The following is a 19,560-nucleotide window of genomic DNA, read 5'->3' on the forward strand; positions in this document are numbered from 1 at the left end:
GCATTCTGCATCTCACGGGCTTGTCCTCACTTAGAAATTTTGTTGCTTTAACTATGCTGCTATACTTAATGTGGCAAAACCCACTGGCGTAGATGCAGTTATAGTAGTATAGCTTATTGTGGTTTGGTAAGTGGAATAAGATATACTGATATAAGATACCGTTATACGAGTATAACTGCATCTTCGCTGGGGCTTTTACTGGCAAAGTTATGTTTCCAAAAGAATCATATCCCTAACAAACATCGTTATGCCACAGTAGACCAGACCTCAGTCTTCTGGCAGGCATGCCTAGCATTGAATAGATTAGAAACTAAAGACCTTATACAAGTTGTTATTGATAAAGGGCATATAAGAGAATTCTTGGACAATGTAAGCATATTTAAATCAGAGGATCTGGATAACATGCATACTATATTGTGAGTAGTTCTTCACATGGCCACACAAAGGATAGAGGACAGCCAGGATTCCATCCCTCAGACAGCCTTCACTCTGGGTGCTGTGGGGACTGCTAGGGCTTTAATGCCTGACATAATCCTCAAGGAGCAAGTCACCAAGGAGGGGTGGCAAGTGGACAGAGCCATAATTCCTCCCCCAGCGAGTGACACTAAATCTATTTCATTTTATTATGACTTTGGTTGATGAGGCCATTACAAGATTTAAAATGATAATAACAGAAATATATTTTTAATAAACTCCATGGCTGCTATGTTTATTGAAGTTAGAATAATTGTTGTGATAATTCAATTTTGTGTTATTATTTTCAAAGCAGAAAATAGCAACATTATGAGAAAACTTCAACTATGTCACGGGGTTTGCTACTCACTGCTGTGACGCCTCCCTGTGGCTGCACCTGGTGATTAGCCCTCAAACAGTTTGATGCCCCCTCCTTCAGTCTTTGCTCCCCCCCTCTCTGAAATCAACTGCTCCCTTTTCATGGCTTGGCCTCCAGCCAGGTAACTATTGTTTTCCCCTTCCAGGGTATCAAAGTCCCATGGGATGATCTGTCTCAGGGAGTCTTCTGTTCCGCTGGCCAGACTACGCCAATTCCCCAGGGGCTGGTAGGGGAACTCAGGCCTGCCCTCTGCTCTGGGTTCCAGCCTAGTGACCCTATGTCTAGCAATCATGGTCTAAGCAATCCTAAACCCTGCCACTTTTTCTCTGGGCTCTTTCCTTTCTCTGTCTTCTGGCCCATACCTGAGTTACCACTGGAATCTCCGCCATTCACTGCAGCTACTTCACCCTCTCTTGGGCTCTTGCCAAAGTCTGTTTTCTCAGGCAGGATCCCAGAGTTTATTCCCCGCTAGGACTCCTCCTTGTCTCTTGCCAACTCTCCTCCTCTCTAGGGTGTGACAGTAGAGTTCCTCCCTACAGTCCCCTGTTACCACCAACTTCTTCTCTTTGTAAACCCAGCTCAGCTCCACCCCGAGCTGGGCTTCGTCAGCCATTAGGCCCAATCAGCACTGATTCTCCTCCAGGTGCAGCTTGTCACAGAGTAATTGGCCCTTTTTACCTGCTCAGGCCTTGTGTGAGGTAAACACCCCTCTCACAAACTATTACAATTATCTTTTCTTATCTTCCATTTAAAAAAACCATTGAGAGGGCAGTGAAAGGCAAGAACGGAGCATGTCTATTTCAAATTAATAGATTCCAAGGCCAGAAGGGACCCTTGTGATCATCTAGTCTGACTTCCGTATAGCACATCCAGGCCACAGAACTTCTCCAAAATAATTCCTAGAGCATATGTTTTAGAAAAACATCCGATCTTGATTTAAAAATTGACGGTGAGGCAGAAGTCACCATAGCCCTTGGTAAATTGCTTCAGTCGTTAACTAAAAATGTATGCCTTACTTCCAGTCTGAATTTGTTTAGCTTCAACTTCCCAAGGACTAGGGCTTGTGCTGAAATGATAGTTCAGTCTCCATAACTGGTTCAATCACAGTTGAGACTGCCAGATAGTGGCAATAGGGGTGCAATCTGTGATGTGGACACCTGTCCATTAAGAACCGCCCTAAGCCCATCAGCTCTTCTCACCTAGATGACTGGATCACCACAAAATGCTAATTGATTGAGGCACCTACTAGCCTGAGCTAGTCTGACATTGTTGGCCAAGAGGTAAAAAATCTCTGTATTTCCAATTGCTTTCATTTGATTTATCCATTGTTCTCTTGAAGTTAGGTGAACTCCCAGACTTCCAGGAGCTTTGAAGTTGAGGATGATATTAAGTTCAATGCTAACAATATCTTGGCCTCATTTTTCACATATTACATGTTATTAGCACTATGAAGATGATGGGCATTGGGGGTCTGTGACACAATGGCCATTGGTGGTTCACTACTTTGTGTCAGCAACTTTTGTCAGGCCTGACATCTAACCACACCTAATATCCTGTTGTCATGACGTGTACCCAAACAGGCAGCATGTAATATAATACATAATACTCACTAATACTAATAACTCACTGATCATTAGTATTCTTGAATGATGTATTTATGAGGTGTGTACAAAGAGTTATGGATTCATGCTAGAATTATGTTCTTAAAATGTGTTTGGCAAGCAGTGCATAAGCCCAGTCTGCTCTAGACAATGGAACATGTATTTGCTTGTTGTCAGGTAGAGACAATGAAGGCACATTTACATAAAAGATAAAGCCATCAACCTAGTGAGTGGGGGAGACTGCCTCTTGCAGGAGTCTGAACCTCAGATGATAAGCAATTGATCAACTGATCAGACACAATATTACTGCATTATAAAAGTGCATCATGTAAGGTCTTTTATGAAAGCTAATGATACACTGGTGATTAATATCATGGTAAAAATTATGTATTAGCACTAGATGAGGAATTATGAATACTCACTGATATTATGCTTTAAAGTCTGTGATCAAACAAAGGGAGGAACAGGTTTCTTCCAGACAGGAGATAAGGCAGCTATCTACCTGTCTCCAATGAAATTAAGCAAGGCATGATCAAAAACAAAGATAGCCCCATTGGAAGTCCACAGGAACGGAAGAACAGTATGAGGTCATCCTGAGTCTGGGGACAAAACAGTGAGTTTGGGAAGATATAAGGTGAGAGACTAAGCCATCTTGTTCTCCATCCCTGGACAGATACAAAAGGCCAGAGCTCATGGAAGCTGAGAAAGATGGGGGCTGGAGTCTCTGAGAACTGAATATAGGTGAGAAACCTATATTAGGCAAAGACCTTTCACCTAGGGAAACAAGGGGAATGATCAACTTGTACTTCTGTGAAAGGTCCTGACTGAGAGAAACTCAGCCATGGGTGGAAGGAAAAAAGATTGGTGAGAAATCTACCAACGTTGTAACTTGTCAAGTTAGGTCTTAGCCACTAGAAAGCATATTTTATTTTTATTTGCTTGTAACCATTTTGCCTTTATCCCTTGTACTTGAATTCACTTAAAATGGGTCTCTTTTTGTTAATAAACTTGTTTTGCTTTTAATCTAAACCAACCCAGTGAAACTGCTCAGCTCAGCTGTGTTTGAACTGAAGTGTTTGCTAACTCCAGTTAAAGTAATAAACCATGCCTTTGTCTCTTTGAAGAAACAAAAAAACCTTATTAATTCTCTGAGTGTTCCAGGAGAGGGCTGAGACTTCAGTGAAGGTGGTTTGGGGGAAATTCTTGACTGGGGGTGTGTTGGGGTCCACTTGGGTAATAGTAACTAAGGTTGGTGGAGACAAGAGTGTGGCTGAGGTGTAACGAACAGGCTGCTGGAGTCAGACTTCTTGAACCAGGGCTGCTTAACACACAGACATACTTGTATGTTGGCTGGGAGCGTCCAGACAGGGAACTACAGCAGCAGAACATTTTAAGAAACTCAGGGTTACAGGAAAAGCAGTGACACAACCTCTCACTGGTTTGGGTTGCACCCCAAAACATGACAGGCCTCCTCGTTATGAAGGGCCCATTTTGCACACAAAGTTTAAAATACTATCATACTGTCTCTCATATCCCCTTGTTCTTTCAACCTTCATTCTAGCACATGATGCCATCACAGTGGCATACTGTGCAGTATGACCATCACCAATACAAGATGACCTAGACTCAGAGACTCAGTTAGATTTTGTACATTGAGTCAGCAAGGTTTGCAAAATCTGTAGGCTGCTCTGTGCCTGCAGAATTGTAAAAGGTCAAGGTATCATGATACAATGATTAACAAGAAGATTCTATTAATACCACTCTTAGCCCATCCAGGAGGTAGATCAGAAAACATGCTCCTGCATTTTGAAACTTAGGGAGAAGGAGGTATAGTGCAGCAATTTTATTTTAATCAATGATCTAAAATGTCCAATTGGCCATTATTAAGAAGTAAAAGAAAAAAACACTGTGTTAATGTTGACATAAAAGCAAAAGCAGCAAATAATCTGAAGTCTCTCCAAAGAACTGTATGTGGGTTTGGAAAGATTAGCAAAATGCTTTTAGAATTCCGCCTTTAGAACTCTGAAAGTGAAAATTTATAAACCATTTTAGTTCTCTGTTCCATATCCTGCAGCTGTGATTTCTAAAAAATATATATTTAGAAAAGCACAACTACTGGAATATTTAGTAATGCAACCCCTCCAATGGTACCTTATAAATATGCTTTGTGGAATATGTTCAACTGATATAAGTGAAAATGATGGAATGCTTGTGATGTGATGGAGAGCGAGACATATTGTAGCAGAATATGCTTAACAGTTTGCATTGTTTCAGAATAATTTAGCTGAATATTTAAATGATTTTCCAGTGATGCTGCATGTCTCTAATTTAGTATAAAATTATTCTTGTTTTCAGCTTTGTCAGTTTGTTTTATTAGGTCCTATCATTTTCTTTTTCTTTTAAATGACTCTTATTGCAGTGTAATTGACTAAATGTTAAATTCATGATTTTATAGTTTCACGTACCTGACTCTCTTCATTGTGTAGACTTAACATAGGAGCAGAAATCCAGGTAAACTAGAAGCCAATTCTAAATATGCCTGCCACTTGCAAGTAAGCATGAGCATCAGAAAACTGGGGATCAGAACTACAGTTGACTGGGAGAGGAAAAAAGGTCACAGTCTTTAATTTCATCCCAAAGGACTGAAAGGTTTACAGTGGATTGGAATAAGTAGAGGTCTTCTATCACATATTACTAATTACACAATTAGAGTTACATTTAAAGTGCAGAGGTTCTGGAAAGACAGCCCTAATTCCCAGCAGTAGTGCTGTAAAAGATCACATTTTAAGCCTGCCTAGATGTGTGATGAGCCATCCAAATTGAATTCCAATGTAAAATGCCAACCTGGCATGGTTATTTGCAGCTGTCATTTATAGGGATAAGTAAATATTCAAATATTTGGATTGAGATGACACTTTCTGAATGAAGCTGAGCTGGAGGGGAATAAGGGATGATCCTATTATTCAGATCCCTGAATAAAATCATAATTAAAACTGAAAATGGGCTACCCTGCCTTTCTCCCTCCCTTCTTTCAAATGGGCGCCCAAACTCTCCACTGCTCACCATTAGCCATCTTCAGTGGCTCAACCTAATGGCTCAAATGCTACTTGTTGGACGAGTCAGCCACTCTGACTAAAGGGCTTAATCCTGCAAGGTGCTGAGCGCTACTGTGAGATGCTATGTTCCCACACAGGAGCATTTAGCAGTTTGCAGGATTGAGCCCTAAGGTTTCAGAGTTTTGTCTACATTAATGAGAGCAACAGACTGAGGAATGGTTAGCTAAGTACCTGAGTGGTTTGAATGTCAGCCCAAAACATCCCAAAATCGTTGACTCACTGACTTTGGCTAATATTGGTTCTATACAGCAAGTTATTTTATGCACCTATCTCTATCCATTACCTTGCTCTAAGGAGCTCTTACCATCAGGCGGTTTAGCCTCAATATTTCCAGTCTTTAAAAATATCCAGTTGTTATAATCTGGTGTGGAATGTCTTGTAAATTCCAAATATATTCTATTTGTAATCCAAAACTCTCTTGGGATTATTTTTGAACAATAGCTATTATTTATGCAGATTCCTACAACCATAAATTGGCAGCAGGAGGGCTACAGAAGTTTGACTGAAAGGTGAGATCAGAAATTAGGAAGAAGGAGGCATAGGTTACAGAAAATGATGTAATACAAGAGACAGAGGAAAAGAAAAATACCATGGAAACAGACAGGTAGATGTGATCTTGAAAAAGAATGACATTAAATGAGAAAACCAGAATCAAAGAGCATTGTCAAGGTATGCACCTTCAAATGTTGCCATTAAGCAAATCTAAACATTTTAACATTTTTATTTCTTCATCATGCTACCAGATGCACAATGATATCTTTAAGTAATTATATTTCAATTATTATTAACTTCCTCATGATTTCTAAAAAATTAAATGATTGAAAATATTGCCCCTTGAGTCACCCATCAACAGTGTGGACACTGGGAATATTAATCTATTTTTTAGCATTCAAGAATCAACTTCCTTATAATTCCATATGTTGTCTTAAGTCTTTTTAGTTATAAAGTATCATTGAAAGCTCATGTTAAGAAACATTTATTATCAATGAGCCATAATTAAGGCTCAGAGTCTGTCACGGAAGTCACGGATTCCGTGATTTTTCAGGACGTTCTATGACTTCTGCAGTGGCCGGTTTGTCTGGCCCTGGGGTCACCTGAGCTGCTTGGACAGCCCCTGGGCCACCCCCACTCAGCACCAGCGGGGGTCTTGGGCTGCTGAGCCCCCCTCACACCTCCCAGCACCAGTGGGGGTCCTAGGCCATGTGCCGGTGCCCCCGGGCCACCCCCCACCACAGAGCATCCAAGATTTAGTCAGGGGTACATAGTACAAGTCATGGACAGGTCACGAGCTGTGAATTTTTGTTTACTGCCTGTGACCTGTCCATGACTTTTACTAAAAACACCCGTGACTAAAATATAGCCTTAGCCACAATCATGTTGGGCCACTAGAACTTGCATCACTATTCCAAGTTATTAAATCTAATTACCATGTCACATGATAGATTGCCTCTCCTTAATGCAAAAGGAAGTTAAAATTTAGCAAGAAAATGGGTGTGAATTCAAATCAATTTAGCTGATGGCCTCAGGGCTGACTACAAATCTTTAATTCACTGGAGGGGAACTGCTCAGATCTTAAACCATGAAGCTTTCCAGCTCAAGCGTAAGGACTGAATTTTAGCACTGGCTGCCCTCAGGGAGCATGTACATTATTTAGAATACATTAGAACATTTAAAAATATTAAATAAACATAAATAATTTATTTGGAAAAATGAAAGGCGTTTACTTTTCTATTTGCCTGAGGAATTTATAGAATGTCTGTTGACTGACTGGAAGGGGCAGATTGTAATTTTCCTTCAACTGTGAAATGTGGATATTTCCCCTAATCAAAGTAAGAAAAAATAATTACCTTTAATTCTTGTTTTCTGTAGATTCACATATCCCAAGTGATCACCACTCTTGGGGTCTGTGTTACCAGTGTGTAACCAGGTGGAAATCAGTCATTTTCTCCACTAAAGTATTTCCTCTATCCATCCCTCCTTCATCCTTTTGAATGGCTTGGTAATTCCCTTCCTATATTATTACAACTTCATTTCTTCTTTTTCTGAGTCCTTTCAAATTCTTCTTGTATACTTCTCCCACAAGCCCCTCTTGGCTTCCCTCCATGCTACTTCCTGCTCCTGGACCAACCGTTCAACACTATTTGTTATGCTTGTTTCCTCTCTTCCCCCAAATCCCCTTTGTTCAATTAGTAGTATTTTTTATTTGTGTTAGGATAGCACCCACAATGTATGAGCTGCTTTCTAAATGTATAGGGAGCCCTGACACCAACCCAGCCTAATGAACAAACTTACTAAAAATGAAATTAAAAATAAAATAAATAACCTCATAATGTTTTACTGTGTATATCCTTCTTCACTTATGTCGTCTCTCCTTGTGTCATGTCATGCATTGTCTAAGCTAGACTGTAAACTCTTCAGAGAAGGGATTGTGACATATTTGCCTGCAGAGTACCACACAGACCTATGCATTGTATAAATAAATACATATTATTAGGGTGTCACTAAAGATAGAATTTGTTGCCTTCCAGGAGCTGGACTAAAATCAATAGGCACCCATCAGGCATTATTAGTCACTAACAATTTGGGTTGGACTTAAGTTAGTGACCTACCAGTGGAAGGCTCCATATCCCATTGTCAGTCAGGGGGGCTGGAACAATTGGTACAGTGGGGGTGCTGAGAGCCATTGAACCAAACTGTAAACCCTGTATATGTTGGAAACCGCTTCAAGCCCGGGGGTGCAGCAGCACCCCTAGTTCCAGCACTTACATTGTCAGTCCCCTGAGGTAGCCTGTTCCCTTGATATTTTTAACATTTTTCTTTTTTTTCCAGTTTCAAATAGTTGTACTCTCTCCTTGATGTCTGTGCTTACGGAATTATAACACCTCAATGACGTCCTTGAAAAGATATTATACCTATCCGCAACCAATTTCAATGAGATTTTTGGCATTCCTTTGAGATCAGTGAAAGGGTATTACTATGCCATTGTTTTTAATTTGTCTGTATACAGGAGGATAAACTTACACTGAATATAACATCAGTTATGATAAAAAGTGATTCTTTACTCTGTGAATACTTACCTTAAAGATGAACTCTTTCTTCCTTCATTCTGATATATCTTGTTCCATCTATCATGTTATGCATGCAGTGAAATACTCACCCAAAGTACCAAAAAGTTAGCTCAGTGCTCTTACCTGGCCGATGTGCCTTTGGAACTGCCATGTTCATCACACGCCCTCCGTCCTGAGGTTTGGGGGGCGAAGCAGTAAATCTGCAGATCCCCGATTCTGATGGTGTGCTTGAGGTCAGACTGTCTGTGTACTCATTAGTCCCTGCCGTTAGCTGCTCCGATGATGTGTCTGATATAAAGCATTCTGTAATTGTGAACTTGGCATGTCTCAGCTGCTCTTCCATCTTAGCATGTTCATATGCTCTCGCTAGCTCTTCGTACGTGGAGGAGGCACTTTCTGTGGAGACCATGCTGCTTCTTGCTCGATCTAAACATCCAAAAAAGATAAAAAAACAGTGTGGTCATTTCAGAACCTAAGTCATTAATATTAAAAGGGTTTTTACTAGAGTGTAGTTTTCCTGACTATGACTTGGTTGAAATCTACTTCATCATGAGTGTTGATCTTTCACACTTAAAATGAGGTCTCATTGCCTTACCAGCAGCATATGAATCAGAATTGACTTGTTTGCTTAGAAGCAGAAAAAATGTTTATTCAGTAAGAAAAATGTGATTACTCTTCCCCCCGCCCCCGCACCTTTCTCTTTTGAAAAATAAGTTTAGTGCTTTACGTGTCAAAAGAAAAACAGAAGGCCACTGTTTATCCACAAAACAGACACAGCACTGCCAAGGACAGTTTCAATACAGTATCCTGTTAATGTGCCTCAGACATGTTTCAGAGGGCTCACCTCGAATGGTGAAAGGATAGTTCTCTTTCTATATTCATTCACACCTTGGCCCTTCTGTGGAGAATGCCAACAAAGGTACAATAGAATGGCAATGATTCTGAGACAGACATCTGTTTTCTGGGAACTGGACTGAAACCACCAACTCATCTCACATAGAGCAAATGGCTGCATCAGAAGGTAACAGCTTTTGGTCACTACCAGTGTGCTAGTATTCTAGCGCCTGATTCATCACTAGTGAAGTCACTGGTAACTTCACCATTGACTTTAATGGGCACAGGATCAAGTCCTTTGTAATAAAGAAGTGTCTCTTTTCCCATTACCAATTCCCGGAGACATCAACTTCCCTTGAACAAGCATCATTATTCTTGAAGATTTACTTAATCACTTGTGTATGGTAAAGCATACTGCAAGTACAATGCCAAACCCTGAAAAGTGAAGCAGTTGAGAGCTTTCTATTTAATTAAATGGAAAAGTCCCTGGAATGCTATACTTTTCAGCTGTGGTGTATCAGGAGAGAAGAGAAGTTTCACAAGGTCCTTGAACAGGAACCATGTCTTCTTCCAGGTTTTGTACAGTTCCATGCACATTACTGATACTCAATAAATTATTATTATTAATAATAATAATAATAGTAGCTGCAACAACAATTAGTTCATAACATGAGACTACTACAGTAACTAGATGCAACAGTTTGTTAATTGCAAGTCTTTATTTTTTATATCATATACTAGAGTCTTGGTATCAGTTTTTATTCCATAAGAAGAGCAATACACCTGTCAATTATAAAGATGTAAATGCATTATTTTAATTCATAAGAAATTTTTGATATGATTTAATTTGATTAGGACCTTCAAGCTTACCTTGAATGATTAAAGCACTTTTGGACATGTCTCCACTGAGATTAAAGCTACTGGCCCATAAATCTGGGACAATTCATGAAATGCTAAACTCTGCCCTCATATGTCCCAGGCTGCCTTACTTTGCAAATCTGAGACCAGAACTTGAAAGCAGATCAAAATTGGTAGACTCTTCATTCATTTCATTTATTGGTTCTTAGGCCAGCCCTACATTAAAAAGTTAGGTTGATCCAGCTACGTGTCTCAAGGGTATGAAAAATCCACACCCCTGTGCAATGGAGTTAAACTGACCTAATCCTCAGAGTAGACAGCAGTAGGTTGATGGAAGAATTCTTCCATCGATGGCCTCTCAAGGAGGTGGATTAACTAGAGTGACGGGAAAACCCATCCTGTTGCTATAGTATGTGTCTACATTGAAGCACTGCAGTTGTGCTGCTGCGGTGTTTCTAGTGAAGACATCATTTTAGACATGTAGCACAGCTATGTTTGGTTGTACAACTCAATACACAATTGTTTCATCTTTTAAAATAACAATAGATTTATCACTCTGACCCCATTCCTTTCCTAGAAATCAAAAGCATAGTATATATACTGTTTTGTCATCCCTGTGTTGTGTACCCCTTCCATGACCCAAGTTTACTTTTGATTTAAAAACCTATTTTAATTCTAATATAAAACCCTGCACATCTTAAAGGGCAGGGATAGAGTTGGAAGGTGTCTAGTAATTAACAACTTTTGTTCAAATACTATAGGTTATGAAGTAGGCTTGTAAAATCATTGTTAAAGTTTACAAGCCCATTCAGTGAACCCACTTGCATGTCCTTTTCCATGATGATTGGATGATAATGAGAAAACCTAATGATATTTTACTTGTCCGTCAAATAAAATGACCCTGGGTGAGAAGAATCTTGCTGTGCTGGGATATGTGACAATATGCTTGTGACGCATGTGAGAATTTTCTGTAACATTTTTATGAACTGTCCATATGACTCTGTACCTATCACCTCAGTACTGTTACCCAATGAGTGACAAAGGGTTAAAATGTTGCTCTAGGGGCAGAACAGGACACATGAGGTGTTTGACTCCCACAGCTGCCTGGCTGGAGACCAGAATAATTAGCAATGGAGGTCCTAGAAGAGACAATGGAAACTCTTATGACCAAAGGTCAACACCTAACTGCAGAGGCAGCTGAACATGTGAACACAGCCAGGCTGTGTCCTGAGAACAAAGGCAAGAGGTGTCAGATGTCTGTGATAAGAACTGGCAACACAGAAACACAGCAGCTCTCACAGGAGACTGAAGGACAAAGAGACAGGGCCAAGGTGAATTCTAGAATAGCTTGGCTGGATGCAGCCCTGGCATTGGCCAGTCTGAACTCTCTCTTTATCTTTGCTTCTCTGTGCTAACCTAAGGACTTCCCATTGCTGTATTCTAGTTGATTAATAAATCCTGTTTTGAAAAGTCACACCAGATATTTGCTGAAGTGCATCTATCTCCCAAAGGGGTAAAAATCTCTGAACAGCAGTCTGCTTCAGTTGGACTCACTGAGAAAAGCTCACAGTGAGAAACAGATGTTCTGGAGCCTGGGAGGCTCAGTGCCAGAGGCACTGAGGCCATGTGGCCTACCTTATGGAAGAATGTGACTTCTTGGGGGGGTCTGGCACACTAAAGGGGTGCCCCTGGAGATGGTTTACAGATTGGGGCATAGCAAATCCAGGATCATGCCCGCAATCTAGCATGCCCATAATAAGGTTTTCACCATCCTTCTAGATAAAGAAGTCTGGATGAAACTGGAGGCATGTCTGATGGGCAACATGAAGCACTCTCTCTTTAACCAAGATGGACACACTGCCTTCCTCAGCTCTTCTACTTCCTGACAGCCCAAGAGAGAGGCACCTGGATATCCATGCAGCTTCGCACAGCAATATCCATGAGCCATTAGGGCAGCCCACCACTGCACTTTTTTAGATTTAATTTGTACATTATTAGGGACCAACCTTCCCTTTGAAGAATAAAAAAAAACATTCCACTGACTTAGATATGCATAAATCTTTTTATAGCAAAGTAAATATACCTTGATTCTTAATTGAATAAGTTTTACAAGTCTTTTTATTTTTATGTATCTATCCACATAGTCATGTAAATTTCACATAATTTGATTTAACGATGTACCTTACAAAGACAAAAGCACAGCCCATAGGAAGTTCCTGATATTAATGTTGGATAGCATATGTAAGCAGAAGGTAGATTTTAAAAGATATTTAGAAGGAAATTGTCCATTCTTAAAAGCTAACAGCTTAGTCCTACAAATATTACTGGGCACAGTGCTTACTACTCTGAGTAGCCCAGTGGAAGTCAATGGACGATATGGAGTGCTCAGCACTTCTGAAAATCAAGCTGCATATTTAGGTCTCTAAATATGGATTTAAGGAACTATCTTTAGGAATATATTTTTGAAAATCTTGCGCCAAACGTTTTTAGATCAAGGCAAGGCTGATGTCTGCTTTTTCTTACTCAGAGAATAACTGGATTTTTTTTTAAAAAACCCTCATATTTCTATTTAGTGAAAAGCTATTTGTGTATACTGCTTTGGATGGTTTTCTCTTCTGGGGCTAGACTGTTTTGAGACTTTCCTGTGTAACCACTCTAAACCCAGAGGTGAAAGTAAGCTGGTAAGGTATGGTATGGCGTACCAGTAAGAAGGTGGCTGCCAGTACACAGCCGACCAGACCAGCAGGGCTCTTGATGGTGGGGGGCAAAAGGGGTAGCTGCCCCGGGGCCCGATGATTTAAAAGGCCTGGGGCTCCCGGCCACCGCTGTGGCTACCCCAGGGCTCCTGCGGCAATTTAAAGGGCCCGGGGCTTCTGGACGCCACTGCTGCTACTGCTTCCATGCCAGCGGGCGGAGCCCTGGGCTCTTTAAATCACCACCGAAGCCTCGTGCAGCATGGGCTGGGCAGTGCTGAAGAGCTGGCTGGGGGAGTCTGGCCCCAGCCCCGCCCCTTCCACGTGAGGCCCTGCCCCTTCTGCGGGCCCAGAGCCACCCCCCGCCCCTTGCTTAAGACCCTGGCCACCCTGCGTACCGGTAAGTCTGTTAAGTTACTTTCACCCCTGTCTAAACCCCAAGGGATTACAAGCAGTTGCTTCTGGCCAGCCTTGAGCTAGGTAGGGAGTCACCTCCTCTGTCAGTGATATGCCTCAAAACAAACATTTTCCTTGTTTTTTTGTTTTTAACCTATCTTTGGAACTGCTGTGTGAGTGTTTCCCTGATCACATGATGTCACTCATTTAAGGCTGTACATTTCTTCATCTCTTGTCCAGTATAGAGGAAAAAGAAAATCAGCTTCACTTTTCAATCTCACAACTGCATTTTAACTGGGACACAACAAGGCTAGTATTAAGATTGAGTGAAGAATTGCATCTTCAGGTTCCTCCTCATTAATTATAGATATAGTTGCTCCCAAAGAAAATAAGGGCTTTGTCCAACGCCCATTGATGTTATTGAGTACTGGATTGGTCCTGAAAGCTGGGCATTCCCCCTATGAGCAAATTACACCACTGGAAACGACTTACCTTATGGTAGCTCAAACCTTAAAACCATTCCAGTTTTGACTCCATTTTCCCAGTGCTAATACTGCCACTTCCTGGCTGGTGCCATTTCATGAAGCAAATTCTCATACCTCTCCCTTAGAACTCAGGAAGTACATCGTTTCAGTGACCAGAAAAATTACCCACAGAACCATCAAAAAGATTTTGGAGTACATTTTCGGCATAGAAGTCACGTACACGATGCCTGTTATCATAAATGGTAGTATAACCCAGGAGCAGTTGCAATTAGAAGGTACGTTTTTAAAATGCTTTAAAAAGAAAAGAAAACTCTTAATCCCCGCAGCGAACATGGTAAATCTCATGCAGTGAATACTACTCCAGTTATGCTAGTCCTGTCTTCAGAGGGGAATTCTGCAAATAGCATTATACCTGTATCCTGTGAGGGGCTGACACTGTAGCTGTCACTTTCCTTGTCTACTGATCCTGCAGCTCTGGGTGTTGGCAGCCTCCAATCTGTGGTGAGGGTGTGGGCTGATATAGTGGGATGGGGTCTGTTGAGAGTCCATTGACTAGCGTACCTGTTGCGAGCTGTGGGCCCAGTTTTTGCATTCCTTCTTGTAGTAGGATCTGTGATTGACAAACAGAGATTGACCAACTTTGCCATTAAGTTCTTCATTAGTCAATGAAAAATCACCAGCAGAATAACTGAAATGAAGTGGTGACTGAGGTATTGTTAAAAACAAAAACTGACAAAAAGGAGTTAAGGATGAAAATGTGTTTCAGCGAAGTGCAGTGAGTACATCCCCAAATTAGGACATTTTCTTCACAGAAATTCTACATGTTTATACAATCACAAATGTTAAACAGTCTGGGAATGAACAGGTAAAGGGATTCAAACAGTTCCCTACTGCCATGTAACTCTACTTTACTCATTATCACTTCATATAAATCATAATAACTCCCCCTGACCACAAATTTATAAAATATAAATGAAAAGATTACAAATGACTAAGAGATTATATTATCACATTTCTTATTCTAGGGATCTTGGTTGATGTTAACATACAACAGTATTACTCACTACCAAAACCCTATGTGTTTATTATTTATTTATTAGTTTACATTTGGGCTAGTATGTTATTGATCATGCATGCTAAAGGGCTGCTACCAGGTTGCTGAATACATGGCAAATCTTAAAATCCTCCAAGTTCTGAGGGTAAATTTATCCATAAAGAGTCTTACAGTGTCTGAAAAAAATAAAATCACCCCAATTCTTCCTTAGAAATTAAAAAAAAAAATCAACTATTTATGTAGGGCCTAAAATATTTTATACTTTGCTGCTCCAGAGACAATCCATCCATCCTTCCAAGGGAGTACAAGTAAGCTAACTGCCAAAATTGACTGCTTAGGCTTTGTTGACATCATCAGTAGCACTGGTACAAAAACAAGGCTTGTTTTTCGTCAGATGTAGGGCCCTACCAAATTCACAGTCCATTTTCCTAAATTTCATGGTCATAGCATTTAACATTTTTTGAATTTCATGGTTTCAGATATTTAAATCTTAAATTTCACAGTGTTGTAACAAAATATAAACATCTAAAGCCCTTAAGACTCAGTGTTTCTCTAACTGGGGGTTCTGACCGACCCGGGGTTCGCAAATGATTGTGTGTGGAGGGTCATGGTATTGCCACCTTTCCTTCTGCGCTGTTTTCAGAGCTGGGTGACTGGAGAGGTGCAACAGCTGGCCAGGTGCCCAGCTCTGAAGGCAGCACTGCCGACATCAGCAGCACAGAAGTAAGGGTGTACTTTTGTATACGTTTACCTTATAGTATAGAGTAAAAGTACAGAAAAGACTAGATTGCATGTGGGACACCAGATTTAACAGTCTGTGATGCAATTTGCACGGGTATGAATTTGGTAGGGCCTTAATCATAAGCCAAAGGGAAAAGAAAAATCTTTAATTGGCAAATGGAAAGTGACTAAACCATCAGGGAAAGATTTTTCTTTTGAAGCTTCTATGGTGAGTAAAACAATTAAACGGTGCTCTTTGACATTCAAATGGTAAGGCTGTTCTATCACTTAGGAGTGGGAGATTTGAACAGGAATTGGTTTAAGGATAAACCATCACTAGATACTGACTTGGACATTGTTTCTGAATCAACATTCCCTATGAAGCATTTACAGCGTGTTACTTCAAAGGTGCAGGTTATTTATAAATACAAAATGGCCATGCCTGTTTGACCTTCTGTTCAGATCCTCCTCCAAAGCAAAACAAAAATACAAACTCAATGCCATCGATAAACACTGTATCACGCCTGCTCTTTAGAACAAGGACAATAGTTAGATGGCTAGTATCTAGCTATGAAAAGATAACAGGTTAATGTTGGAAATTATTAAGAGACTAGATTGTAAATTTTCAATCTACCCTGAGCAAGGCATGGTGCATAGCTGCGCCACTTCAGAAGCAGACTGAAGAGGGCAGTAGAGGGGGGTGCTGGGAACTGTGAAATTACTACACCATTAGCAGATTTCTTCCTCCTCTGTGACAGCTGAGGTCTGCTGGATGGAGGGACAGAGCTTTGCCTCTGATCATTCCCCATTCCTATCTGTCCACTGTTGCTGCTTTCCCCTAGTACTATGAATTGTGATATCAGTATTTGGATGGTCAGGAGTGGGGAGCAAGGCGGTTCCTTGTGCCTCCTTATTCTCCGGTGTTGCTTTGTAAGGGTAACTCACATCCTCTGCAGACGTGAAATCCAAGAGGCAGTGGGTGTGTGTGGAAGATGCCATCCACAAATTCCCCATGTCTAACAGCTGCACTCTGCATTTAGACACTGGTGGCGGGCCTGTGCCAGTTGATTCGGGCTTGAGGGCTCGGGCTAAGGGGCTGTTTAATTGCAGTGTAGATGTTCAGGCTTGGGCTGCAACATAGTTCTTTGCCATTTAGCAGTGTTCCCAGAGCTGGGACATGAGTAGCCATTCCTTGACTGGCATTTGGTAGCTATACTGTTTAGAAGATCTCAGCTAGCCCAGACTACCACTAATAAATAAACAATTGTCCATGTTTTCAGAAGCTTTCATCCTGAAGGATCCCAAAGCCCTTTACAACCTATTGTGAAGTATACACACAGTGCACCACTGAAACACAATCATCTCTAGCAGGAGAGGGCAACCACCAACAGTACACAATACATAGCACAGCACTGGGCAGAGGACAAATTTTGGCCAAGGATATTGGAACTGCTCTTACAAAGAAAAATGCCAGTGGATCTTTGAAATCCATGCAAGCCATGTAGGACCCTCTGTTTTTTGAGGTATCAAAGTCATCACGAAGACATGACCTAAATCTCCTGAATCTTATTTGAGTCCATTTCCCAGACTTAGTCTTAGAATATCTAGAAACATGCATGAACTTTAAAGGATCAAAGGTGAAATCATGGCCTTATTGAAGTCAGTGTAAGTTCTGCCATTGACTTCAATGGGGCCAAGATTTCACTCCAGACTGTGACTGTCCCAGTGCAGGTGAGCAGCATGGGTAAAAAGTGCAAGAAACTTTCTTCCTTCTGTGCAACAATGCAGGTGCCAGCTATAATCCTAGACCTTATGCTCCCTGAATGCAAGGAACAGAAGAGTCTAATCACTAGACTTCCAAAAGGAGACAGAACAAATGGAATGAAGGCCCTAGCAGAGCCTATTTGGATTGTGGACACGGCAACAGTTGTACCTAACTTTTGTCTTCTGAATAAAAGTTTAGATTTTGAACAACAATTGTGTTACAACTTAAAAAAGGATGATTAAACAGACTTTTTGCAATCACATATATGGAGTCTGATGGATAGATGGTCTCTGCATTGAGGGGGATTGGCAATCTCAGACTTCCAGCTTGTTTGGAGAATTGTTACTTCAACAAATCTGTTTAAATGCTAGTAGCTAATTCCTGGGCCTCAGCACAAACAGCTGGACTGTTCTTCCCTTGCAGCAGAGAAGGCTGACAATTGCATATCCTTGAGCCCCTCAAATTCATTTAAATGAGTCAGTTAAATGTGGGAAACTACTCAAAATTCTAAGACCGGTCCTGCGCACAGTAGGGGTGCTGGAACAATTTGCATAGAGGGGGTACAGCCATTGAACCAACTGTAAGCCCTGTATACGATGGAAACCACTTCAAGCCTGGGGGTGCAGGAACATCCCCAGCATCCCTAGTTCTAGCATCTATGGTGCACAGTGTTACTTTCAAATATTCAAGGAATATTAAAATGCACAATAAATATATTTTACACGTTTCCCACCACACTTGCTGGGGTGCATGTGAACCAGACTATTGGGCTTGATTAGAAGCTCATTTTAAGTAACAGTATTTCCATGGACTTCAATGGGCTTTGATTTGGAGGAGTTAAGGGATGGAAAGTGTAAGTATTCTGGGGTTTGTCCAGCCTCTAATCATCCCTAGGAAAGACAAGTACTTTTGGAGTGCAGGATCTTGCAGTATTAAAGATTTTAAACCAATGCAGGGTTCTATTATATTGTTCATTCTCATAATCTTGATTCTTCAATATAATAAACATCAATGACAGTATTTGATCTTTGTATTTCTATACATCCTAGGAATTGTTTATATACTTCAAGTATGCCACATTACACCATATTACTATCTAATAAGTATTCCTTAGATTTAATGAAACTTTTTCAATTATACCGATATGGAACACATTTATAACTGAGTTTAGGAAGAATGTAATAGTACATTTATTCATATTGTTTAAATCATTGTAAGATGATCTCAGCATGGATATAGCTGGGAAAATGGATTTAATATAGTAACTAGAAATGTAAATTTTCAAAAATGCAGTAATCAGAAAATGTATTTCTCATATCCTAGAACATTAGGAACAATCACAGTTAATTGAGAAATGAAATAAAGATTGATTGCTGAGAAATAAATATCTATTAGCTATGAAAATCCACTAAAAACATTTACTCAATAGAGTCTAGATGCTAAAATGCAGCATAAATTTCCTTTGAGGAATATTCAGGTCTGAATTACCTTAAATTACATCTACATTTTAACATGCAAAAGAAACTTTTACTGTATTAACCTTAATATGTACCACTTTTACAGTGAGTCCAATTGTAAAGAGACTATTTCCTGCTGCACAAAATAGTTTCTGCACTACATTCGAAATAAAGGAAATACCACAATAATATAAATACTGTGGTAATGATATCTGCTATAGGTAATAAAGTCTCTTTTATACTCACTTGTTCCTGGCCGGGCATCAGAAACATCAACCAATGGTCCAGTAGCTTGTGAGACAGACTGGTAATGTACTGTATGAGTAACTGTCAATGACTTCTGTTTAGATGTCTCTCCAAAATCAGCATCAGTTAATAACACTGTTGATCTGTCATCTATAAGCAATAGAAAATGAATATTAAAATAATCACATTTTTGTTGATCCTTAAAAATAGTTTAAGTCCTCAAGTTTACACAAAACTAAAGAAATGAGTATTGCCTGTGGGCCTTCATTTGAGATATGATGACTTTAAGGGACACAGATAGGCTTTTTGTGTATCCTAAAATTTAGAAACTATCTATTGCCTGTAACAATCTTTTGCCTTAAGTACTTGGACTTTTTCCATTTTGTAAACACTGGTCCCCCTAGGCCCTTCATGTTTGTCATTAGCATAAGTGAT

At 40.3% G+C, this 19,560-nt stretch overlaps 1 protein-coding gene across 1 annotated transcript in view; it reads right to left on the reverse strand.

Moving 5' to 3' along the window:
- The window catches only part of DSCAM (DS cell adhesion molecule), a 613,017-nt gene that overhangs the window by 21,526 nt on the left and 571,931 nt on the right, over positions 1-19,560 (reverse strand). The window contains exons 30-32 of the mRNA XM_034753123.1: positions 19,126-19,275; positions 14,296-14,493; positions 8,741-9,043 (exon numbers count right to left, since the gene is read on the reverse strand). Coding sequence (XP_034609014.1) covers positions 8,741-9,043; positions 14,296-14,493; positions 19,126-19,275 — 651 coding nt within the window. The remainder of the gene's footprint in view (positions 1-8,740; positions 9,044-14,295; positions 14,494-19,125; positions 19,276-19,560) is intronic.

Source organism: Trachemys scripta, chromosome 1 (genome assembly GCF_013100865.1).
Source record: "Trachemys scripta elegans isolate TJP31775 chromosome 1, CAS_Tse_1.0, whole genome shotgun sequence".
Classification (NCBI taxonomy): domain Eukaryota; kingdom Metazoa; phylum Chordata; order Testudines; family Emydidae; genus Trachemys; species Trachemys scripta.